Here is a 27,396-nt window from a genome sequence, read left to right as displayed (position 1 = left end):
GGGGAGGAGGTCTAAAACTCCTGTGTTTTTAACGCCACTTTTTCAAATCCACTTGGTTCACAATCCAACTTTGAGTTTTATGACATACAGATATGGTTGGATACTGCCATATTTGGACTGACAAGAGGCATGCCTTTTCTTTTTTAAGTAGCATTAAACTTTTTCGCTATTGTAAATGTAAAAATTCTACTTATTCACTGTTGACATTTTTTTTGTTTTTTTGTTTTTTTTTCAGTTCGCAACAAAGACATGAGCTGGCCAGAAGAAATGTCATTTATTGCAAATAGCAGTAAAATAGATAGGCATAAAGGTAAGTCTACGAGTTGAATGTTATCTTTTTGAGCTTGAATACAAAATATTAAGTGAAATAACCAAAGTGGTTTATACAAACTAAAGCCGTATTATTTTTAGTGCATGTTAATGTTATTATTATCACTGATAATATTGGCCCTTCTATTGAGTTAAAGAGATTTAACCCTTTTTTTACAATTAAATAGGAAGCAGCTTCAGTCTAAGATGCCTTTTAATCTACCTTACAAAAGATTTCTCTGTCTATCCTTATCTGTATAAGAGAAATGCCACTACCCCCCACAAAATACAGAAGGCATTATATTGGCATTATATTGTAATTTTACCAGTTTAATCAATTTGCTCATAATGGCGGATAACCCGTTGGTACTGTTTTTTTGTTTTAGTCCCTACTGAAAAGGGAGCAACAGGCCTCAGCAACCTTGGAAATACATGCTTTATGAACTCCAGTATCCAATGTGTCAGTAACACTCAGCCTCTAACAAAATACTTCATCTCAGGGAGACATCTGTATGAGCTAAACAGGTACTTATGTTTAATACTAAGCAAATGTGTGTAGACACATTAGAATCTGCACATCTATTTGCGTTATCAGTCCATTCAGTGTCTGTTTAAAATTGTTTTTCATGTTTGTAATTACATCTTTGGCAGACTGGGTCTGAAATTGGCCTTGTGGGGGTGTACACAGAATCCTACGTTGGCTGGGTCTAGCCAGAATTAAAACCACAGCAGGCAATACATGCAAAAAAATAAGTTCAAAAACTGTAAATTGAACAACAGTGAAAAGGCCAAATTGTGATATACAGCAAGCAACAAAAGCACATTCTTTAACAAGCAATTTTTAGATTACAGCAAAACTAGTGCAAGTAAAATCAAATATTACAATAAATAATAAAACAAGCAAGATCATACCACATACACTATATACAACTTAAGCTGGGGCAGGGCAGGGCTGAGAACAGCAATTGAGAAAGCCAAGTGTCCAGATCAGTGGGGTATAAGGGCAGGATGCTAAAGTAGAGGCGGTGATGACTGCTGTAGAGGCATCAACTGCTGTAAAGGATCAAGAATTGAGATGTAGGGAATAATTTGAGAGCCAACTAGGCTGCAGAGCGACACCTGCTGGTGGCCACTGGAGCCACTGGAAGCTGGAACAATGCCACAGGCAGGTAAAAACAAAATCTAAAAGGAATTCCTTGGTTACTTTTTCAGAGCATTGTTTCTAATCATATAGCATAAATTATAAGTGACTGTCTTTTTTCAACGTAAAACTCAATTTACAATAAAGAAGTCCCAGGTTAGCATAAACCCAAGGTATCTCTCATGGATAGACTGAGATAAAAAAAAAAAAAAAGTCAAAATCATGTTTTACACCAAAAAAAATGGCAGTGTTTACATCTGCCAAAGCCAGAAGTGATGTCACTTTTGGCCTCTGAAGGTCAGAGAGAGGTCGGGGATCATCTGCTCAACTCCCAGCTCTATGGTAAACTGCCACCAGATTAAATTTTCTGGCTCGCGCTCCGCACAGGAGAGACCGGAGAAGCACCGCCACCTGTAAAAGCAATCAAGCGTCTAAACAGCTGCTAGGATGGCTTTTACAAAGTAGGGAATCGCTGGCTGAAAAAAGTTATCTGGATGATGCCTGTAGCTGCAGGTATCATTCAGATATCGTCATTTAAAGTAAATGATGTCATATGACGTCTACCCGGGGGAAGTGGTTAAAGCAGCCTTTGTTCTGTCTAGGTTAGTGGGGTTTGTCAAACGACGGCAACCCTGACAACAGCTTAACATATATACATGGTGACATGACAGTGGGCTTTCTCCCGTGCTACCGGGTGCTTGATCATGGTTTCATACTTATGATCGGGAGTGAGTAAAACCAGCTCCTAATCACGTATACATAATTAGATCAGGGCTTGATCTAAATTAGTGTCAGTGTGAGTGTCTGTGTGTTTAGGTAGGATGAAATAAAAAATGTGCAATGTTTTCTTGCCCTAGTATGGGTAAATACAACTAATTACTGTATGTGCACATATGTGGTATCCCCAATGCACATCAGAAGTAGGAGAATTTATTTGTTTGTTTATTTAAAAAAAAAAATTGGTGATGGGTCACGATAATGGTATAGAATAAACAGCTAAAATTTAAATACAAATATATCTTCATTGTATAGTTTAGGACATAGGACTTGTATTCATAGACCATACGTTATATGCAGAATGCCTTCAAATGATTGGACAAGGGCAAAAAATCTCCCCAGTGCGCATTCATGAGATTACAGTTTTTTTGCTAGTGACTTTTGGTGATTTCTCTTCTAGAGAAGTATTTTTGTTTTTTTAAACCATTCAGTTTTTTCTTCTGACACATCTATAACGTTTTGGCTTTCAGTATTTGGATTGGTATCTATCAGTTTTATCTTGGGGATCATACCCAGACCCCACTGTGTGGAGCCGGTCTGTGTAGTTAGATGCAGTGTGCCTTTCTTGTGTAGAGGCTTTTCCTTTATTGCACAAGTACAAGGTGGTTTTGAGACCAAAAACGTCCTTTCTGCTTAGGGTGATCTCCTCTTAACACCTCAGTAAGAGCATTGTTCTTCCCTTTCTGCTGCCCCCAACATATTGCCAAGGAAATTTCCCTAAGCTGTCTGAGTCGTCAGAGCTGTTGGGGTGAACCTAGCAACCAAGGCCCCTGTTTGCAAATTAGTCTTTGTTCTGCCTGTAAGTCCTCGTAGAGGGCATCTGGTTTCCCATGCCATCGTTAGCAGGTGGATCCAACAACTTATTTCTATGGACTATGCCCTTAACGAAAGTGTTCCATCCTTCCCTATTAGAGCTCATTCCTCCCACTTCTGGTGTCTCTTGGGCTCTTCAACATCAAACATCTGTTTCCCAAATTTGCTAGGCTGCCATCTAGTCTTCTGTTCACATGTTCTCCCAAATTTTATCAGGTGGATTTTCAGGCCTGCTGTCTAGGTTAGTTGGGGATTGTCAAACGATGGCAATCCTAAAAAAGCAAATAGAATTATTTTAGAGATTAGAAGCGATGGGAGAGGTAGTCACATTAGAGTACCTCCACTTTTGTTGAGAATGAAACATTTCCCTGTGGGTGATCTATGTACATTGCAAGGATTTTAACAAACTTTGTTGCAGACTCCTACCTTTTTGTTATTCTGAAGAAATACATGTTTGTCTGGGTCCATGTGCAAAGGTAATGAGAATGGGAGGGATTTTAACCACCTCAAGACCGCATCACAGTAGTAAGCAATGATGTCATGCATGAAAGCCATTGTTTACTACTGGACATGTGATTGGTCACAGCGTACTGGGGTAGAACACAGCAGCCCGGTATGACGATCGGGTGATCTGTGTCCACCAGAGGGGTTACCAGCGAAGCTTGCTTCTGGAGGACGCAAGGGTGCATCCTCCCATTGCGACACTTGTCCCACCTGGCCGTAAATGTGCACTGATTGGGCAGAAAGCAGTTAAATTAAGTCACCTGCTGCGCTTGCAGGATTCTAATGAGGAAATTGCCAAGGTCTTCATCCTTGTGGATGTGATTTCGATTTTGGCGGTAACCCACCAAAAATGACATTTTGTTAGAGGATGCCCAAAATCTTACCTGTATCTTGGTGCTGAATTCTGTGAGCCAATCACATAAGCAGAAATGTTTATTTCTGCGGGCATTCTTCCCCCCCCCCCACCCCACAAAAGTGGAATTGCCCTTTTAAATATTTTTATGTATTTTTTATACCTTAGAACAAACCCCATAGGAATGAAAGGACATATGGCTAAGTGTTATGGTGATTTGGTTCAAGAGCTGTGGAGCGGAACTCAGAAGAATGTGGCTCCCCTTAAATTAAGGGTAAGACTTGTAGTTTGTTTACTGAAAGTAATAATGTAATTTTTGCATGTGTAAGTGTTTAGGTGCCCAACTCAAAGTTTTAATACACAGGGCACAATATGACACAAAGACTTTGTGAATCTCCACATAATACACTACTGCATCCCTTGTCTTCTGTAATAAAACTACATGCCAAAATAGATATAATATATCTGTTGAGATCTGTGTTATGCCGCGTACACACGATTATTTTTCGACATGAAAAAAACGACGTTTTTCGGCATGTAGAAAAAACATATTTTTTTCCAACTTCATCATTAAAACGACGTTGCCCACACACCATCGTTTTTAAAAAATGCTCTAGCAAAGCGCGGTGCCGTAAAACACGTACGACAGCACTATAAAGGGGAAGTTCCATGCGGATGACGCCACCCTTGGGGCTGTTTTAGCTGATTTCCTGTTGGTAAAAGACGATTCACGCTTTTCTGTCTGTTACAGCGTGATGAATGTGCTTACTCCATTACGAATGGTAGTTTTACCAGAACGAGCGCTCCTGTCTCATAACTTTGCTTCTGAGCATGCGTGGGTTTTTATCGTCGTTGTAGCCCACACACGATCATTTTTTACAACCCGAAAAACAACATCATTTAAAACGTTGTTAAAAAATGCAGCATGTTCGGGAAAAAAAAAATGTTTTAGTTTTTCAGAACCCGAAAAAAGATGTGAAGCCCACACACCATCATTTTAAATGCCATTTTTTAACAACTTTGTTTTTTTCATGCCAAAAAATGATCGCGTGTATGCGGCATTGGAGTATTGCTGGTACAAAACATCTGTCACAAGATGATGTTGCTGGTGCAGAAGGCTACTGTTTTAGAAAATGTAAAAGTGTATGAACTGTATTTTTTCTGACATGAGTATGAGCTTATACACAATGTTACCAAAATATTGGGATGCCTGCCTTTACACGCACATAAACTTTACTGGCACCCCCGTCTTAGTCCATAGGGTTCAATGTTGATTTGGCCCTCCTTTTGCAGCTATAAAAGCTTCAACTCTTCTGGGAAGGGAATGCTTGACCCTCTTCCAGAAGGGCATTTATGAGGTTAGGCACTGATGGACAGTCTTCCCAGAAGAGTTGAAGCTGTAATAGCTGCAAAGGGTGGGCCAACTGAATATTGAACCTTATGGACTAAGACTGGGATGCCATTAAAGTTCATGTGTAAAGGCAGGCATCCCAATACTTTTGTAAATATAGTGTGTGTATATATGTATGCACGCACACACGCAACATGCATTTAAAAACAAACACTGTGTGGTAGATTTACTAAAACTGGAGCACTCAGAATTTGATGCAGCTGTGCATATTAACAAATCAACTTGTTCAATTAACCTTTGGCAATAAAATCTGAAAGCTGATTGGTTTCTATGCAGAGTTGCACCAGATTTTGCACTCCCCATGTTTATCAAACGATGTTATTCAGTATATTATCAGGTCAATAAACCATAGACCACTACCAGCTATTGCCATCTTCACTTTCAGATTTAATAGATGCATAGAGACATCGTTTCTCTGTCTTTTGGCTAAGATCAAGTGTAGTATCTGTTCTTATCAGTTGCCAGGAGGAGGCGCTATGCTAACCGTCCCTAGTACACGGCAAGGTGGAAAAGGATGGCGGTGGCAGATGCAGAACCTGCTGGCGTGGAGGTGAAGCTGAAGGGTCGGGTCCCTGGCCGTCTGGCCTGGATTTGATGCAGTTCCTAACCTTACCAGTCTCTCTCTCGAGGGAACGTTGACCCCACCCTACTGTTAAGGGGGGAGTCAGTTGTAGGCTAGTACCTCCCGAGTATAATTAGGTATGGAGTGAAAGAGGCGACGGGGGGAGCTTGAAGTCCTGAGCAGGCTCTCTCCCTGAGCTTCCGGAGCTCTCGTTCCTTCCTGGTAGTGAAGGGGGCTGTGACTGTCCGGGCTGTTGGTCAGGGTTGTGAGAAAAGCCTATGGTGAATGTGCCCCTGGAGTGGCAGTTCAGGGGTGCCATACTTGCACTAGTGTTCTCTCAGCACTTTTTCTTTTTGGCACCGCGGTCACTTCACCATATACACACTTTTCTTTATCATACATCACGGGACACAGAGTCTTAATCATTACTATGTGGTTATATGTTCCACCATCAGGTGCTGGACACTGGTGTAATCAATTAGAACAGGAAGTTCCCTCCCTATATAACCCCTCCCATACTCCCTATTCGCCAATGTCTTAGGTGTTGGTCACATTTGAATAGCTATGCCTCTTCGTCCTTGGGACCTTGGCAGGCTAACCGGATCCGTCCAGAGTGCTTAATAGCCAAGGTGGGCGGTACCCGGGCCCCAGTCCTTGGGGTTTCTTGCCTATAATGCCTCTCCTTGGAGGGCTGGATTCTGGGTTCCCGGGCTTTGTGCCTTCTAAGGACCAAATGTCCCTGTCGCCAGGATGCTCTATAGGTCCAGGGAGTGGTGTTCCTTTTAGGACCCCGGTCCCTGAAGGTCTAGTGCAATACCCACGGAGATGGGGGAAGATTGGGCCTCTTGCTATGCAAACCCTGCTGCATGGAGCAGGTAAGAATGGAACCTGCGGGACTTGGTTCGACAGCAGGATTCCTTAAGTGAGGGGAATGTTTGGGTTAGCCTATAGCATGCTCTGCATTGGCGCTGACTCCACTATGTCTTGTTAGACAGGATGGCCTTTTCTACCCATATGCTTCCCCTGGCTGGCTATCTAGCATGCTGCTACCGCGGGGTATAGATGGGGCTGGGATACTCCTATTTCCTCGGAATGGCAAGGAGGATTGCCCCATATGGTTCAGGCGCAAAAGCTCCAGAAGGGCTATGTCTGGTTACCTGCACGTGGGTGCCGGTTCCGGGTGCTCCACGTGTTTCTGAGGTCCGACACGGCGTTCTCTTCCCCCTCCCCTTGCAGAGCCATAGGAATGCGTGCGTGCACGTAATTTCAGATCAGGCGGCGAGCGTGAGGAGGGGGCAGGCAACGGCTGAAGGGCGTCTGGGCGTTCCCTCCCTGCTGACGTCACGGGAGGCGCTCACAGTTAAAGCCTGAAGCTTGAAGCAGTAGGTTGGTGGACACAGAGCGGCAGTCGGCTGACTGCAAAGGAGCATCGTGTCCTAGATTGGATCCAGAGGAGCGCAGCGGCTCCCAGTGGCAGTTTAGAGATCTGCAGGTCTGGAGCTTCCTCCACACTGACCTATTTGTTTGTTAAGCCAGAGGTCTCTTGCAGCAGCCTGAGCATTTGTGCAGCTTGCTGGCTCAGTGATAGCCAGCAGTATAGGACAGTGGTACTCAGTGGGGTTTCTTTTTCCTTAGTATCCAGTACCCTCCTAGTGGCTTAGGGTAAACTAGGTCACCTACTCCTACCCAGCCTTATTATATATTTTTCATCTTCTTGCTACAACAGTTAGTTGTTGTCAGCGGAGTGCCTCAAGTTTGTACTATGGCTCCCAAGGGCTCGGGAACAGCAAAAGGTGCCAAAGGTGCTAAAAAACTAAAGGGTTCCCCCTCAGGCTCTGAGGCTCTTGGTCAGGCTTCGCCAGTCCCTTCCTCACCAGAAAGACCAGAGGTCGTCGCCTTGGATGAGCCATCAGGGTTGCTAGGTGCTGTGGCTGGCCCTAACCAACCCAACCCCGTCTATGTTACGGAGGAAATGCTAGCTGCCACCTTAGGTGGGTTAGAACAAAGGTTGACAGCATTGATTGCAACCTCATTACCAGGAAGAAAGTGGGCTAGATCCCCGTCTCCTAGGTTGGTATCCTCGGATGCAGAGGTCCTCTCCCCAGAGGATAAATAGAAGCAAAAAGGTATGGACAGCCGCACTCCGATAAATGTAAAAAACAATAAAGGCCTTTAATCCAGTAAAAAAACACTGCACAAACAGAGAAACAGCAAACGGTGGGATGATATAGCTGACGCGTTTCACATTGTTATACAATGCTTAGTCATAGCTACATAAAAATGTTTAAGGATCCGGTCGGTAAAAGTTTAGAAACTCTGCTCAGCCAGCAGTGACTGCTATTGGCATTTGCCAGGCATTGAAGGACCAGACAAGACAAATTTCAAAGGATGTTCCAGGTCAACAAGCTCGAGAACTGGCCGACCTGCCGAGAGCCCTGTGTTTTGCGGTGGACGCTATAAAAGACTCCATCCAACAGACTTCCCGTTTGTCACTTTTTTTGGTACATAAAGATGCGGGATCACACATGGTTACCTGATAACCCGAGTCCTTGATTACCCAAGGGTATTTGGTCACACAGTGAGGCTTGTTTCCACAGGAATGCCTAAAATCGCATAAAAACGATTAAGTGCTTAAAGATGCGGGATCACACATGGTAACCCAGTCCTTGATTACCCAATGATATTTGGTCACACAAAGAGGCTTGTTTCCACAGGAATGCCTAAGGTCGCATAAAGCTGCAGGATCACACATGGTTACCTGATCGCCCGAGTCCTGGATTACCCAGGCATAGATGGTACCACAGAGAGGTTGTGTCTGCAGAAATGCCCAAAATCGCATAAAATGCTTGATTGCATAAAAATGCTGGATCGCACAGTGGTGCTCGGTCATACAAGAGTCCTTGATCACACAAGAGTACTTGTCCGCACAGGGGTGCTAAAAATGCATACGATGTTGGATCGCATGAAAAATGCTGAATCGCATAAGGAGGCATGATTGCCTAGATTTTGCGTGGTTGCTTAATGAGGCATGATAATTAGGTTTCCTTATTTATACAGGATTCCTTGGGCTTACATAGGAACACGTGTCTGCAGGGGTACATGTTGCACAATGCTGCATAACACGTTCAGAGCACATACTTGCTTGCAAGAGACTTGTTCATAGCTAACATGCTATATGTATGCGTGTATACGGCACGCCCCTTTTTTATGTGTTTTGCCTAAAACATATTTGTATGAATTCATGCTTCCATGATCACACACTTCCATAGAGGCATGTGGCATTAAAGCTTGCCACATGCACATATGGGGAGCCATTTGCATATGTGTTTATTTACATGGGACTGCAGAGGTTGTCTGCATTTCGCAAGGGGATCAGCTCTGTCTCTAGTTGGTGGCTTACCCCTTGGGATAATCTCCGTGCCTGGGTTAATAGGGTGCTAGGGCCTGCCTCTAGCAGGTCTAAAGACCCAGGGTATAGCAGTAATGACATACCGAGGCAAGTTCCTGCTGACGGATCAGTCAGTAGCGTGGCTGGGCCTAGGGGAGTCCAGCATGGTTAAGTATCTGGAACTCCTGGGTTAGGATTCCAGTCTAGAAGGACATTCTTTCATTGACCAGAATAGCCCAAAAGAGGGAGAGTTTTTTGGCCTCAGACAGGATCATCGCTATAAAAAAAGCTGGTCTATGTGTTCACGGCAAGGAACAGTTCCTTAAGTTTTACCTTTGCTCAAGGTGCTAGGGAATATGCCGGCTTCATTCAAGACAGTTCCCTATGCTCAGTTTTATTCAAGGCTGATATAAACACTATTCTGTCGGCCTGGAACAAGTGGATCCTAACCTAGCATTATCCAAGGAGTCTGGTCCCAGGGATATGCTGGAATTTTCAGTTGATAGTTCTTAACTAAATGTTTGGCAGAAGGGAAGATCCTTCATACCCGTTACCTGGAAGAGACCACGGCTCAGGGGAGGTGGTCAAGCTCCAAGTGAGCCTTATCCGTCAGCTTTCTAGAGCTACTGATGGAGCATTTTACTTAAGGTCCTGAAACTTTAGGTTACTGGTTTGTTCTGTCAGAATACAATCTGACAATGCCTCTTTAGTGGTTTACTTGGTTTACCAGGGAGGAGCTTGGCCCTTGCTTATTTGACAATTGTCATTTCATGAATGCAAGATTGGCAGACGATTCGCCGAAACCATCAACAACTGTGTCCGGGTGACCTCTACACCCCGACTTTTTTGCTGACCAAATGTCACAGAAACAGTACCCTGTATATAAAAAGGGCATTGAACAGCTTTGTGTTAAGGACAAAGGATCCACCCGCATGTGGGACAGATGTGTTAAGTGATCCTGGGAGACCAGTTGTCACTGGTTTGTGTCTCCCCCCAGTGCCGCGACTTTCGTGACTTCCATGCTACATCAGAGGAGAACGGAAGCTGGCCTGACTGCTCCGGCATAGCCCATACGACCTTACTGTGCAGGGGCGGCAGAGCTGATAGTAGAGGACCCAGGGTCCCTTACAGCTTGTCCAGGCCTGCTTTACAGGGTTACATCCTGTCTTGCATACATGGGTATTAATGGTCTGGCTGTTAGCCCGCATTCTTGAGGATCGGGGCGTTCAGAATCAGCGGCAGTTACCTTAATTCATACAGGACAGCTGGCCTCCAGGACCAGATATCCTAGGATCTGGAAGGCCCATGTTCCTGGTGTGAAACCAAGGGGTGGCATCCTTGGTAGTGTGTCATAGGTAAAATTCTTGCCTTTCCTACGTTGGAAAGGACGTGGAGCTAGCCTTAAGTTCCATCAAGGATCTGATCTCGGCCTTGTCAATATTTTCAAAGGTCGCTTGTGTCACTCTCTTGACCCGGGCAGTTATGCAAGGGGTGACGTGTATAAGTCTGCCAGTTAGGTCGCCCTTGGGCTCGGAAGATTGGATCTAGTTTTGTCAGCTTACAGGGTCGGCACCTTGGGCTGATGCACCATAATTCCCTTCATCCTTCTAAAGAGGGAATTGGTGTTCTTGGTTGCGGTTGCATCCGCAAGAAAGTATTGGCAACTTTCTTTGTATAGAGCCATACTTAATTATTTTCTCAAGAAGGGTGATGTTAAATCCTCACCCAAACCTTATTTACTAGAAGGATCTAGTGTTCATTTGAACCCAAGATATTCTTGCCTTCCTTTTTTTCAAGACCTTGGTCCGCGGAAGGAAAGGTTATTGCTTTTCTCTCAATAGAGATGAGAGAAGTTAAAAATCTATCTGAAGGTTTCAGATATAGAAACCTAACATTTTGTTTTGCTGCCAGAAGACCTTAGATGTGGGCGGGCAGTGTTCAGATCAACTATTAAAATGGCTACACGCTCTCGTTAGAGTAAGAGAGGTCAAGACCTATCTGAAGCGGCTGCTCGGATACGGAAGACTGATGTTGTGCTACCAGGAGGCCCAGGAAGCATCTAATTCAACTACTGTCAGATGTAGATTCATCAGGTTATTATTCAGGCTTATGGTTAAAGAGATGGCTTCCCGCTGTTTTTCTTTTGGGGGTGCACCCTACCAGGATAGTAACCACTTCATGCGGGGTGCATTACCAAGCCTTTATGACTCAGATTTGCTAGGCCGAAACTTGGTCATTTGTGTTTATGTTCACTAATCCCTATCAGATGAGCGCAAGACGGCAGGAGGAGGCAGCCTTTTGTTTTTGGCACAATATGCTGCAGGCAGCATTAGAGGTCCTCGTGTCTGATGGCAGTCTGCGTTGTTGGTGTCTCCCTCCCCTCAGTAAGCATTGCTTTCGGACATCCCACATAGTAATGATTAAGACTCTGTGTCCCGTGATGTACGATAAAGAAAATAGGATTTTTATAACCGCTTACCTGTAAAATCCTTTTCTTGGAGTACATCACGGGACACAGAGTTCCCGCCCCTCTTGTCTGGGGATATTGGGACACTTATTGCTTTGCTACAAAAACTGAGGTGCTCCCAGTATGGGAGGGGTTATATAGGGAGGGAACTTCCTGTTCTAATTGATTACACCAGTGTCCAGCACCTGATCATGGAACATATAACCACATAGTAATGATTAAGACTCTGTGTCCCGTGATGTACTCCAAGAAAAGGATTTTACAGGTAAGCTGTTATAAAATTCCTATTTTTCACACCTGCCTCTAGGGCCGGGCCTTTTTGGCTGGGACCAGAGGAATTTTTATTTCCTGGCCGGAGGGCCGGCCATCGTATTGCACAATGGTCCGTTTTCACTCTCATCTTCCTTCTCCCCCACTTTCTTTTTATTTACCCCTTGTTTGTCACTTTTATGTATTTTTTTGTTTGGTGTCACGTTTGTCACAGAGTGATTAGTAGGGTGCCGGTCCTCGGGCCAGCCCTGAACGTCTTGGGAGTGGGTGGACATGGCCTTCTGGCTTAGTTCGCCTGCTGTCATGGGGTCTCCCTTCTGGGGGAGTCCCACCTAGTACTTGGGTGGGTTCTGTTTCGGCAGACCCTCCAAAAGAATGGGGTCGGCTTCGGCTGCTCGGACCATGTGAGTACCTCAGTCCCCGTCTGGAGCCTTATGCCGCGTACACACCATCACTTTATGTGATGAAAAAAAACAACATTTTCTGTGAAGTAAAAAACAACATTTTTGAAACTTCAAATTTCAAAAACGACGTTGCCTACACACCATCGTTTTTTCACAATGGTCTAGCAAAGCGAGGTTGCGTTCACCACTTTTTTCCATTGAAGCTCGCTTCATAACTTGCTTCTGGGCATGTTTTAAACGTCGTTTTTTGCTACACACCGTCAATTTCTGTGAAACAAAAAACGACGTTTTGAAAAACGACACAAAAAATTGAAGCATGCTTAAATTTTTTTTGTCGTTTTTCACAAGACATAAAACAACGTTCTCCCCCACACACGGTCATTTAAGTTGACGTTTTTAAAAACGTAGTTTTTTTCCATCACATAAAGTGATGGTGTGTACGCGGCATAATGCCCCGGGGGACCAGGGTCAGGTCCTTCGTAATGGAGGATAGACGTAGCACCTGTTGCACGTTTTTGTGTTTCACTCTTGATGTGTGTGCACATTTTTTTGGCACCGGGTGGAGTTTTTGGGTGTGTTTTGCACGCCATAGGCTTTTAAAAAAAATAAATAAAGATGCATAGAGACATATTTTATTGAAATCCTGTTAAGTAAACACGTGCAATTGTGTGTATATATAGACATTTTGCTTGTAAACCTAGATATTTATTTAAAACTATTTTATTTTTTATTAATATTTGCGTTTTATGAACTTTCCTAAACCTGCTTCCTTTGTTTATATTTTTGTTTTACAGTGGACAATAGCAAAATATGCCCCACGGTTCAATGGCTTCCAGCAGCAAGACTCCCAAGAGTTACTTGCTTTTCTTTTGGATGGTCTTCACGAGGATCTTAATAGAGTCCACGATAAGCCATATGTTGAGCTTAAGGACAGCGATGGCCGACCAGACTGGGAAGTTGCTGCAGAGGTTAGCCCTTGTTTAATGTAGAATTCATTTTAAAATTGCCTAATGAAACCCATATATATATATACAGTATATTGTGCTTGTAGCAAAAGATGGTCAGTCAATATAGAATATTTAACGGGATAGAATGGTTATTAATATTTCATGTATGACACATGTTTCCTTTAAAGCCTTATTGATCCCAAATGATGCCCAGTAAAACGTGGTTCTGTACAGCGGCGGAGGCGATCGAATCCTTCTCGATCTGTGGTATGGAGTGAGGGGAAGATGGCCCCCCGCTTGGCTCTATACCATTGCAGGGCGGAAGTGACGTTGAAACGTTTCTTCTGGCCATAGCTCTTAAAGGGACATTTTTCAAACGACATTCTTCTTTTTTTTTTTTTTTTCTTTTTTTTGCATTTTTGTGAAAATATGAGATCTGAGGTTTTTTGACCCAAGATCTCATGCTTTTTTTTTTTTATATTACAAGGGATGTTAACATTCCTTGTAATAGGAATAAAAGTGACACTGTTTTTTTTTTTTTTTTAAAGAACGGTGTAAAAATAAAAAGTAAAATAAATAAGGAAAAAAATTTAAAATACATTTTTGAATGCGCCCCGTCCCGACGAGCTCGCATGCAGAAGTGAATGCATACGCGAGTAGCGCCCGCATATGAAAACGATGTTCAAACCACATATGTAAGGTATCACTGTGTTTGTTAGAGTGAAAGCAATAGTTATAGCCCTAGACCACCTCTGTAACTTAAAACCTGCAACCCGTAGAATTTTTTAAATGTCGCCTATGGAGATTTTTAAGTGTAAAAGTTTGTCGCCATTCCACGAGCGGGCGCAATTTTGAAGCGTAACACGTTGGGTATCAATTTACTCTGCATAACATCATCTTTCACAGTTTATTTTTTTTGGCTAACTTAACTGTTGTCTTATTTTTTTAATTTAAACAAAAAATCCCTGTGTTATCATTTGAGTTTGAAATTGATTTGTTTTTAATTTTTTCTTTCCAGCTTAATGCTGGAGTATTGAGATTTTTTTGTTTGTTCCTTAAAGGGTCACTAAAGGATTTTTTTCTTTTTTTTTTGTTAGCTAAATAGCTTCCTTTACCTTATTGCAGTGCTGGTTTCATGTCCTCATTGTTCGTTTTTGCTTTGATGTTGCTGTAATTCCTCTCTGTTCTGGACACTTCCTGGTTGTCTGTTTCCTGATCACCACAGTACTGGGAGATTTCTCACTGTGGTGACTAATCAAGGAGGTGTGATTACTGTGTGTCAGCACCAATCCAGTTTTCGATGTACAGAGCCAGAGAGCCCTCTATTGGCTCTCTGGCTCTGTACATCAGAGAACCAGGAAACAACAGAAAAAACGAAACTAAACTGCAGGCACATTATATGATTGTTTTTTATCCATTTTTAATCATTTTTAAAAGGAATCCGTTAACTATTATGTCTCTATACCCTGTAAACAGTCATTTCAGCTAAAGAATGTTTTTCCTTTAGTGACCCTTTAAGGCTATGTTTTGCTAGTATTGTATTGTTTCTTCATAGACGGTAGCAAGTTTTGGAGCACTTCAAAAGCATTCTTTGTCATGGCAAATTAACGGAAGAAATATAGCTTCTTTAAAAACACTTTTCATAGTGCTTTTTTCTTTTTCATAGTGCAGTCTGTAAAGGAGTAGGCTTATTCTATATGTTTGAAGTAAAACATGTTTCCAGACATCTGATTTCCAGTGCGTTAGCATATTTTCTTGTATCGCATAAAGACTGTGCATTAAACTTTTACATCTTTACCAGTACGTTTAATTTCATGTACTTTGCAGGCTTGGGACAATCACTTGAGAAGAAACCGGTCCATAGTGGTTGACTTGTTTCATGGACAGCTAAGATCTCAAGTCAAATGCAAGACCTGTGGACATGTGAGTGTCCGATTTGATCCGTTCAACTTCCTTTCATTGCCCCTTCCTATGGACAGCTACATGCATCTTGAGATCACAGGTTTGTGAAAATGCGTATCCTATTTTTTTTTTTAACCAGTACCTAGTTGTATGTGTTGGGCTATAAAAAAATCTTTGTGGAGAAGTACTAAAATGGGGAGAGAACATTGTAGAAGACATACAACTGTGTTTGACCTAACTTTAATTTCAGTTGTCGGATTCTAATTTGTGCTACTTATAGAGAGGTTTTCATTGCATGACATTGATGCAATCCCAATTCCAAAAACGTTTTGCAAATCATTGCATTTTTTTAATGAAGGTTTTACACATCTCTTAAACCCAAATTTTATTCACAAAAGAAAATAGAAAACGCATCAAATGTTTAACCACTTAAGGACCGGACCAATATGCTGCCTAAAGACCCAAGGTGTTTTTACAGTTCGGCACTGCGTCGCTTTAACAGACAATTGCGCGGTCGTGCGACGTGGCTCCCAAACAAAATTGGCGTCCTTTTTTCCCCACAAATAGAGCTTTCTTTTTGTGGTATTTGATCACTTCTGCGGTTTTTATTTTTTGCGCTATAAACAAAAATAGAGCGACAATTTTGAAAAAAATTCAATAAATAGCTTTTTGCTATAATAAATATCCCCCAAAAACATATATATAATTTTTTTTTCCTCAGTTTAGGCCGATACGTATTCTTCTACCTATTTTTGGTAAAAAAAATCGCAATAAGCGTTTATCGATTGGTTTGCGCAAAATTTATATCGTTTACAAAATAGGGGATAGTTTTATTGCATTTTTATAAATTATTTTTTTTTACTACTAATGGCGCCGATCAGCGATTTTTTTCGTGACTGCGACATTATGGCGGACACTTCGGACAATTTTGACACATTTTTGGGACCATTGTCATTTTCACAGCAAAAAATGCATTTAAATTGCATTCTTTATTGTGAAAATGACAGTTGCAGTTTGGGAGTTAACCACAGGTGGCGCTGTAGGATTTAGTGTACACTTAGTGTGTGTTTACAACTGTAGGGGGGTGTGGCTGTAGGAATGACGTCATCGATCGAGTCTCCCCTATAAAGTGGATCACTCGATCTATGCAGCGCCATAGTGAAGCACGGGGAAGCCGTGTTTACATACGGCTCTCCCCGTTCTTCAGCTCCGGGGAGCGATCGCGACGGAGCGGCTATAAACAAATAGCCGCGCCGTCGTCCCGGATCGCTCCCCGAGGGAACCCGACCGCCGCGTGTAGCGGGGGGGGGTCCCGACCGGAACCCCGACCCACGTCTAGGCAGGCACCTACAGGTACGTTGATGTGCCTGTCCGTGCCATTCTGCCGACGTATATCTACATGCGGCGGTCGAGAAGTGGTTAAACTGAGAAAATGTACTTACTTTTTTAACCACTTAAGGACCCTTAAAGATCAGGCCATTTTTTGTGATACGGCACTGCGTCGCTTTAATTGACAATTGCTCGGTCGTGTGACACTGTACCCAAATAAAGTTGATGTCCTTTTTTTCCTACAAACAGAGCTTCTTTTGGTGCTATTTGATCAGTGAAAATATATAAAAAAACAAATTTCTTCCTTGGTTTAGGCTGATATGTATTCTTCAACATATTTTTGGTAAAAAAAATCGCAATAACCGTATATTGATTGGTTTGCGCAAAATTTATAGTGTTTACAATTTTTTTTTTTTTACTAGTAATAGTGGGAATGGCGACATTGCGGCGTACAGATCGGACACCTAACTGACATTTTTGACACTTTTTTGGGAACCAGTGACATTATTACAGTAATCAGTGCTAAAAATATGCACTTTGATTGTACTAATGACATTGGCAGGGAAGGGGTTAACATCAGGGGCGATCAAAGGGTTTCCTGTGTTCCCTGAAGGTATTTTCTAACTGTATGGGGGATGGGCTGCCTGGGGAAATGCACAGATCCATCTTCCTGCATAGCAGAAAGACAGGATCTGTGATATCTGCCTTTTTAACACAGGCAGATCCCCTTGCTGTCACTGCGGGTAATGACCACGGGTGACTGGCAGATATGGAGTCTGCCCCACCCACTGATTGGCTCCTCTCGCTGGCCAGTGGGCCCACTTGATAGCGTTCCGGAGCCGGCGTACAAGCGATTTGCGGGAACGAGCCGACCTGCCGCAATACAATGACGACGGCTGGTCAGCAAGTGGTTACGAAAATAATAAGATCATTTTGAAATTGATGGCAGCGTAATTTACTGTAATTTACTGGTATGATTTTAAAGATAAATAATAAATCTGCCACGGACTGCAAAATATTAGGGCCTCTTGTGTTTACATCATTGGGATTTAAACCTACATTGGCCTAAAATTATTTAAAACTGTAAGCCTTGTGGACCCAATGATGATCAACTGGATGAGTAGAGGACATAGTAGCCTTGTTTGCATTTTTTACTGTGTAATATTAGGTCAGTGTTAATACTGATTTTGTGGTCGTTATATTTACTTAATTTTTATAATTCAGTAAATAAAACAAATTTGGCTAAATGTGTGATTATTTTGCATTTGGAACTAAAGCTAAATTTTTCTATTTAATTTTTTATTTTTAAGTAATTAAATTAGATGGCACCACTCCTATTCGGTACGGGTTAAGGCTCAACATGGATGAAAAGTACACGGGCCTGAAGAAACAGCTTAGTGAACTCTGTAGCTTGAAACCAGAACAGATTCTTTTGGCCGAAGTACATGGCTCCAATATTAAGGTAAAGGTCGATGGCTAGGTTTATGCCATGTGCATGTGTACCAAAGAAGGCCTAACGTTTATAGCTTCACTGATGTGGAAATTCAAATTGGAAATAAAAACTCAATGAAACTGAAATTATTAATAAAATGCTAGTTAACGCCCTGTATATTCTCCTGCTAACTTTTGGGTTTATTTGGAAAAACGAAAACAAAAATCAGAACACCAGACCCCACAGTATTGCCCTCTGTTTGAATATTTTCTCAGTCAGCTGGATAATTGCAATAGTGCACCTTTACTGGTCAACTGCATGGACATCTAAAATTGGCCATACTTTGTTCCGTTTATTTCTTTTGTTCAGCCAGGGAGCTGAATGAAAAAAACTGAACGGATTTCCACATCCACACATTAGAGGCGGATGCTGGAATCTTCCTGCTGTGTCATTGTATGCTAAAAGCAGGAGGCCCCCTGCTGTCAGAATTTACTGATCAATGCTGCAGCGGATTGGCCTTTTGTGCTGATCGAATATATTTTTTCAAAATGCCGGGCAGGGCCACAAATGCGTTGAAATTCGTCCGGTTCCTGCTGAACCAGCTGCACTTTAATCTATGTTTGGCCAGCTTTAGGTTGTCCATGGGCTAATGTCCAGGCTGCTGTAGCAGTACAAGTGCCAACCAAGAAGGAAGTGTTGTATACAGAGATCAATACTGTGGTTGTCCTGGCTGGCAGAATGCAGGCTCTGAACTTTTTCACCCCCCCCCCTTTTTTCTTTTTTTTTTAATTAATACTAGGTCGGGGGACTTTAACATTTTAATTTGTAGTTTTTTGCACTTCAGATATAATCAGGTGCATGGATTGTTGACAGTACAGCCTGTGTTTTTAGTGTACAGTAGAGAAATGGTTGCAGTTTTTTCTCTACAAAGCAATTTCCATACATTTTCATGTGGCAGAAAGTTAACTGATATTTTAAGGGCTAGTTACACCCTTTTGTTAGGTTTACTTATCCCTAAACCACATTGACCATCCATTCAATATTTTTTTTGTGTTCTCCCAATATAACACAATTTTACGAGGTCTTGTATCCAGAGCCCCATAGAAATTCCATTACAGTCACTTATGCGTTTGCCAAAATGTCTAAATATACTTTTATTGCTGGTGTAATCCGAGGAACAATTACCCAGATTTAAGTGTACTATAATAACTTGTAGGCATCTTTTCATCTTGAAAACCCAAAATATTATGAGGCAATGCAACAATTTGTTTACAAATTGTTCAGACACTAGTCCAATGCTTGTGTTACTGAGTAAGCAAATTCTACACTTAAGGCCCCTTTCACACTTGTGCGACTTGGGTATGCAAAGTCACATGACAAGTCGTACCCAATGATTTCTAATGAGTACCATTCATATCTATGCGACTTCAAAGTAGTCCCTGCACTACTTTGTCCGACTTTGATGTGACTTAATGTCCATGGACCTCAAGATTACACAGGCATTGCTTTAAGTCACGTCAAAGTTGCATCACCTTCAGGCTGTACAAGTGCGAAAGGCGCCTTAATGTTAATTTCCATAAAGGCATAATAACTCCATTATTTTCAAGTTTAATGTGGCAGGTTTCATATAAAAAAAATTGTAAGAAAATATAAAGGATGTTTTAGTTCCAGGTCACACTGGTGCTATGCTAGAAACCCTGCGATTCCTGTGCGGGTTCCCACATTGCACCTGTATCGCAGACTGGTTCACACTGACATGCGAACCGCTGGGGTGTCAATGTAAAGTTAATGATCCCTTCACTGGTTGCCGGTAAAAGACAGAATCACTTTCAAGGCTCTCTGCCTAATGCATAAGTGTATTCAAGGAATTGCCCCCCAATATCTATGCGAAAAAATAAAAACTCATAACCCCAGTCCCATTCTGCGATCCACCAATCAAAACCTTGTGCAGATACCCAAAGCCAGATACAAATCCAAAGGAGACCGAAGGTTTGCAGTCCAGGGACCTCGACTGTGGAACGCCCTACCAACTACCATTCGATTGGAGTTGGACCACTTGGCCTTCAGGAGAAGGATTAAAACCCATCTCTTCTGAGGTCCGGTGGTTTCACGAAATGGATACAGTGCCTAGAGGCGATTCAGTTCGCATGTGCTGCGCTATACAAGTTTTTCACTCACTCAATGACACCCCCAAATCGGTTTGCAGATCACAGTGCAAACTATGCAATGGTACAGGAATTGGATCGAGTCAGTGTCAATACCCATGCAATCCTATTCCAGTGCGTACCAGAAAAAAGGTCCGGCACCAAACCAAGAGTTTGTATGGCTGAATTTGCATCACACAGACATCACATGTATAGCAATGTGGTGCGCATCACATGTGATGTGATGTGATGTCTGCGATCGCACCAGTGTGAACCTAGCCTTAAAGCAGAACTAAACCTATCGATTTAAAGTGAAATGCAAACCTGAAAAAGAAAAGACAAACTGGCAGGTTTGTAAATTCTGAAGCGATATACAGTGTTGCTTACCTGCCTGTCCGCACTGTACACTAAGCTGCACATGCAAGGCTTGGTGTACAATTTTGGCATGTGTTGAGATGAATGAAACTTACGCGCATTTGCGGGAGTGAAGTACTGTCGGCTTAGCCAACGAACACAGAAGACCAACTAAAGATGTCAGCTGCCAGTGAGAGAGCTGCAAGACGCAACAGCACTAGAGTGAAGGTGCTTTAAAGTTTTTTCCAAACCGAGGCCAAGATGGCTGCTTCTATGGTTCAAGGGAATTATTAACTACTCGAGTTATGGGTGCTGTTTTTTATCATGATATTAGGGACTGAAGGTGGTCCACAGATAATGACATAACTGCCAGCCATCAATGACCATCGCTATCTAGTGCTAAGACCACTAATTTAACTGATCTGCTCCTGATCTTGCAGTCCAGCTACAGAGTGCTTAGAAATTTAGCAATCATTTTTAAAAAATATCTCTAAATTATATGGGCACTCAAAATATTTTCATTGCCAGATGATGGGAAAAAAAGTTAATATGCTGTCCAGTGCTTATTTTCATTTTTTGCCTGTAATGGTGAAACTAAAATGTACATTAATTGGTTGCAATAGCCTAATTAGGGTTAATAGCTTCAGTTTTGTTTTTAGAACACTTCACATTTGTGCCTGTTGTAGCTGTTTTCTTAGAACAGTTCTGGTTTCTCTTGTAGAACTTTCCTCAGGATAACCAAAAAGTTCGACTGTCAGTGAGTGGTTTTCTATGTGCTTTTGAAATTCCAATCCCTGGTTCCCCTACATCAGCCACTACCCCAAGTGAGCCAGGTGAGTAATTAAATTAATGTCCTCCTCCTTTACCTTAATCCTCTGTTTTTAAATATAAAATGATCACAACTTTTAAATTAGTATCTGAGCAGTACCCTAAAGTGGTGGTAAGTGTGTTGAGCAATGAGTAATCAAAGTCTCTATGTTGCTATGTTGTCCTTGCTTCATTCTGTTTGGGGAATAAGTTCTGAGAAGCTTTGTTCCCTCTGTGCACCAGAATTGGAAAGGAGATCCGGGGGGGGGGGGGGATAATAGGACATTCAAATAACATTGTTTTGCATAATGCCTTGGCTAGTTATGGGACAGGGAATCAGATTCATCAGTTATACTGTGATTTAGGTTCCCACATTAATCTGAACATTATAGAGTCCAGTTTATAGAGTCCAGCACCTTGATATTTAAAGTGACTTCTTTTTTTTTTCTTTTTTTTTTTCATAGGCTAACAAACATGTTATGCTTACCTGCTCTGTGCAATGGTTTTGCACAAAGCAGCCTGATCCTCCAAATAAGTGACTATTTTGCAGTTAAGCCTAATGAAAAATTTGAAAATTACAGTCGCATGGCAAAAAGTAGTGTCCCTTAATCGTTCCATACATTAGTCTGCTGGATTCTTGTATTCTGACAGCAGGGAGATGTCCCCGCTGTCAGAATGCACTGATTGAGCAATTAGGATCCAACAGAGTGGTTGAACAGAAGTTGATCGGTGGATCAACTTCTGTTCATCTACAATGGCCATGAATTGATCGAAATTTGGCAGATCCCTGATGAACCGGCTGAATTTCAATCCATGCATGGCCATCTTTAGGCTGGTGTTAAAGTGGTTCTGAAGCCTCAAGGTATTTTTTATTACCTTAATACATTTTATGTATTAAGGTTAAAAACCTTCTCTGCTGCAGGATCACCCCCCAGACCCCCTTATTCTTACCGTTGCCTGATCGGATCCAGCGACGGGCACAAGAGCAGCGGCTCTGGCCATTGGTTCCCGCTGCCGTCAATCACATGCTGTGATGAGGGGGCGCAGCACCATTGCACAAGGCAGGTAAGTATACCATGTTTGTTATTTTAATAAAAAAATAAAATTAAAAGGTTTAATGTTACTTTTAAGGCTTTGAATTGAGCCTGAAGTCCTAGTATCTTTTATTGATGTGTACATGCACAATAGACATACAGAATACCTCTATTGTTTCATGATTGTGCGCTGTTATGAAAGGTAAGTTTTTATGTGATTTAATCAGCTACTGAATTTTGTAGGACTCGTGCTCAGCTACAGAAGAACAGGCTATTGTTGATTTATAGCCTTATTTTATGTTTGAATAGATATGTATGTGTAATGCAAACACAAATTGATAAAACAAGTTTTTTTATTTTATGTGTAATTCCCTTCATCTGAATTATTTTGCTTGTTGATATTCCGTTAATTGTTGTATACAAAGTTAGCCTTATGTGAGCTCTAAAAAATGTTATGAAAAAAAATTCACCTGTAATTCAATTTAATAGTGACTTCACAGTAAGCAGATTGCATTAGGTTTGTGTTTACCTGGTTTGCAGATACCAGCACAGTGCCATCATCAAATGGACCTCAAAGTCTCATTGCAAATGGAGTGCTAAATCGACCACCAATAATCCCAAATGGAATGCCAAATACTGTAGTGCCATGTGGAACAGAGAAAACTGTTGTTGGAAATGGAGTACTCAACGGTCATGTCTCAGTCCAACCTGAGGGTGCATTCATAGGCTATATTATTGCAATTCACAGAAAAATGGTAAGATAACACATCAGTATTTCCCTTCCATATGGTAATGTACTCTAACAATAGGAGATGGAGAAGCTAATTGATTGCTATGAAATACAGGGAGGTACTGAATTGTAATTGTATTTAGCAGTTCCACAGTGGAGCAGGGGATAAGAAAACAACCTACAGTCATTTGACTGTATCTTGGAAAATTTGATCTACCTAAAACAGATGAACTCGGCACTTGAACCTGTTAAGTAGATATATTCGTAGTAACCCCACCATCCATTAACCTGTAAGATCCTGACTATGGGGCCCTAACTTTTGTTTCACACGTTTTGTGTCTAGAACAGTTTGTACCTACTTGTGCTAGATTCTCATACATACAGCAAGGCAAGGTACACAAATCAGAGCTGCCGCTAGGTTTAGAATAAGTTCACCTTTGGCAACATGTTACATGTTCCACTCAATTTTTAGGGAGGAACATGTAACATGTTCCCAGTGCTGCAGCCACTCTCCTCCCTCCCTCTGGCAGCAGTATGGTGGAGAAGTTTCCTGCACTAGCTGTCGGTTTTTGAAAGCAGTGTGGCCGCCAGGGGCTCTGCCCACACAGGCACGTCATTCAACATACAGCTCTGTGTATGAATGAACTACAAGTCCTGACATCCTTGGAGGCTGTTGGCTTGTAATTCTCAATGAATTACAATGGCGGCGTGGAGCACTGTAGTAGTTAATCGAGTCTTGCTGTCAGAAAGTATAGGCTGACCCGTACAGGATGTATGGGTCAGTGGACCCTCTGACAGTGTGCAGGAGACTGGCATGGCATCAGTGATCTTCTATTTGCTGTTGTGATGCTTTACAGCAGGGGTCTCAAACTCAAATTACCTGAGGGCCACAAGACAAGACTCATATCCCATGGGGGGCCGCATGCAAACTTTTAAACTTCAAAAACAGTACTGGTGTCAGCGAACGCATTATTAACCCTGACCACTACACTGCACACTGACTACTACACTGCACACTGACCACTCACCATCAGGGTACAGCACATCAGGGCACAGGGCACAGCACACATGAGTGCACAGCGCACATCAGGGTACAAAGCACAGCACATCGGGGTACAAAGCCCAGCACATCAGGGTACAGGGCACATCAGAGCACAGCACATAGGGGTACAGCACAACAGGCCACATCAGGGTGCACGGCACATCAGGGCAGGGCATATCAGGACAGGGCACATGGCACATCAGGGCACAGCACATCAGGACAGGGCACATGGCACATCAGGGTACATGGCACATGAAACAGCACATCAGGGTACAAAGCCCAGCACATCAGGGTACATGGGGCACATCAATGTACATGGGGCACATGGCACATCAGGGTACATGGGCCACATCAGGGTACATGGGGCACAATCAGAGCACATGGGGCACATACGAGCACACCAGGGCACATGGGGCACACCAGGGAACATGAGAGCACATCAGGGCACATCAGGACAGGGCACATGGCACATCAGGGTACATGACATGGCACATCAGGGCACAGCACATCAGGACAGGGCACATGGCACATCAGGGTACCCCCATGTACCCTGATGTGCTGGGCTTTGTACCCTGATGTGCTGTTTCGTGTGCCCTGTACCCTGATGTGCCATGTGCCCTGATGTGCTGGGCTTTGTACCCTGATGTGCTGTTTCATGTGCCCTGTACCCTGATGTGCCATGTGCCCTGTCCTGATGTGCTGTGCCCTGATGTGCCATGTCCTGTACCCTGATGTGATGTGCTCTCATGTGCCCCATGTTCCCTGGTGTGCCCCATGTTGCCTGATTGTGCCCTGATGTGCTCTCATGTGCCCCATGGCACATCAGGGTACATGGGCCACATCAGGGCACAATCAGAGCACATGGGGCATATCGGGGCACATACGAGCACACCAGGGCACAATCAGGGAACAATCAGGGAACATGGGGCACAATCAGGGCACAATCAGGGAACATGGGGCACATGGAGAGCACATCAGGGCACATGGGGCACAGCACATCAGGACAGGGCACATCAGGGCACAGGGTACCCTGATGTACAAAGCCCAGCACATCAGGGTACATGAGGCACATGAGGGCACATGGCACATTGGGGCACATGAGGGTACATGGGGCACATCAGGGCACATGAGAGCACATCAGAGCACAATCAGGGCACATGAGCACAATCAGGGCACATGAGCACAATCAGGGCACATGAGCACAATCAGGGCACATGAGCACAATCAGGGCACATGAGCACAATCAGGGCACATGAGGGCACATGGGAGCACATGAGAGCACATGGGAGCACATGAGGGCACATGGGAGCACATGAGAGCACATGAGGGCACATCAGAGCACATGAGGGCACATGAGAGCACATCAGAGCACATCAGGGCACATGAGAGCACATTAGGGCACAATCAGGACACATGAAAGCACATTAGGGCACAATCAGGACACATGAGAGCACACCAGGGCACAGGTCAGCATTTACTTTGTTGTTGTTTTCTTCAAAGGCAGAGTAGCGCAGGAAGCGTCTGTCATAAGTTCACTTGTCTCTCATGTCACGCTGCTACTCCCCGGCAGCCCCTCCCTCTCTTCTCGTCCATCTCAGATAATGTCACAAGCAAATGGGGATGGACGAGAAGAGAGGAGGGGCCGCCGGGGAGTAGCAGTGTGACATGAGAGACAAGTGAACTTATGACAGACGCTTCCTGCGCTACTCTTCATGCACCTCGATCTACACTTCCGCGGCACCCGCCCTGCCTGCGGGCCATTTAAAACCGGTCCGCGGGCCGCAAATGGCCCGCGGGCCGGTACTTTGAGACCCCTGCTTTACAGGCTTTTAATACAAAAAAATAATAAATGCAAGTGTTTTTTTTTTTTTTTACCTGCAAAAAGATGTGCATTTATTTTATTTTTTGTGCAAAAGTGAACTTCTCCTTTAAGATCAACTAAGACAAAATACTCCCCCCCCCCTTTCCTCCTATCAGGGTCCTAAATAATTAAATTTTCCAGTCTAAAGAAGAAAATTTGATTGGCAAGGATTAGTTTTATTGATATTCAGTGCCGAGTCTTTGCAAACACAATTATTTCACCGGGTGCAGGTGTATTTATAGCTTTAGTTATGACTATTGATTGAAACATTGTCAGTACATGGTGAAATAGTAACAGGCCATGGTGTTACCTACACTTCCCATTTGTCTTTATTAGAGTTGATGAACAGAGGCTTGCATAATTTGTGAGATAAACACATTTTAGTGTTTTTTGTTTATGTACATATCTAAAGAGGTACGCGCTAGATTGTGTAACCTCTGATGGAATGGAGAATAAGAATTCGTATTGGTTGACAGGTCCCCTTCAGCAGAGAACATGTGGCATTTAGTAATGACAGGAGCCCAAAGTGGCATTTTCTCCAGGAAGGGCAAGCATATTACTTTCCTGTTAAGCTTTCTTTAGACTTCCAAACAAGGAAGTTAACATTGCTTTGTATTAACATTTAGGAAAGAGATCCACTTTTAGACATTTTTCTGTTGCCCTTTACAAGTATGTACTTAGATGGACGATAAATCTGTGTGAATACTTAGATTTACGGTAATGCTAACTGTACCAACAATCAGAAATGACAACAGGGTCCTTGGCAAGTACTAGTGATATCACAGATTAAGGAAAATGTTATTTTGTGCCCCAAGCCATAATTTCCAGTGTCCTATATTTATTTTATGTCGCTGTGAATTTGTGTTCATCCTTCCAAGTGGTGTCTTGCTGTCATCATAGGCTTTTGCTTATGGAAATCAATTCACACCAGCAAAGCTTTAGACTTCACTCTTGGATGGAGCTTAGTTTCTTAAATAAACGATGGCATGCGTCACCTATGTTGTATATTTAAAAATGAGTGTTTTTATGTTGTTCATTCTGGCTTATTTTGTCATCTTTCTTAGAAATGTATTGTGCAGCTATTATAGCCTTAAAATTTTATTGAAATAGAAAATATAACCTAGAGCAGAACGAAAGGTACATTATAATTGCCTCCTCTCAGGTGCATGCACCTTCTCCACAGGTGTTGTTTTCTGGGCATGTCCACTGGCCAATGTGTGACTGCACATGTCACACAGGGACCTCTGCTGGCGATGTTACTTGAGCTGTACATGTGCAGCTCAGTTTTCTTCCTGCAGAAGACTGCAAGCAGCCCGGTAGGTGTATTTTATCGCAGGAGACACATTGCATGTCTCTTCTGCAATAATAACCTGCCTACATGCAGTTTGTTCTAAAAAAAATTAAATTTACATAAGA

General features: G+C 42.7%; 1 protein-coding gene and 1 pseudogene across 2 annotated transcripts in view; both read left to right on the top strand.

The window, feature by feature from the left end:
- The window catches only part of USP32 (ubiquitin specific peptidase 32), a 265,092-nt gene that overhangs the window by 196,170 nt on the left and 41,526 nt on the right, over positions 1–27,396 (top strand). For both annotated transcript variants that reach the window (XM_040336910.1, XM_040336911.1), the window contains exons 19-26: positions 236–310; positions 696–834; positions 4,065–4,170; positions 13,193–13,366; positions 15,173–15,347; positions 17,887–18,038; positions 21,228–21,339; positions 22,888–23,102. In XM_040336910.1, coding sequence (XP_040192844.1) covers positions 236–310; positions 696–834; positions 4,065–4,170; positions 13,193–13,366; positions 15,173–15,347; positions 17,887–18,038; positions 21,228–21,339; positions 22,888–23,102 — 1,148 coding nt within the window. The remainder of the gene's footprint in view (positions 1–235; positions 311–695; positions 835–4,064; positions 4,171–13,192; positions 13,367–15,172; positions 15,348–17,886; positions 18,039–21,227; positions 21,340–22,887; positions 23,103–27,396) is intronic.
- LOC120929996 lies at positions 5,714–5,919 on the top strand (annotated as a pseudogene).

This window comes from Rana temporaria, chromosome 2, assembly GCF_905171775.1.
Source record: "Rana temporaria chromosome 2, aRanTem1.1, whole genome shotgun sequence".
Classification (NCBI taxonomy): domain Eukaryota; kingdom Metazoa; phylum Chordata; class Amphibia; order Anura; family Ranidae; genus Rana; species Rana temporaria.
This window is presented reverse-complemented; position numbering and strand designations above follow the sequence as displayed.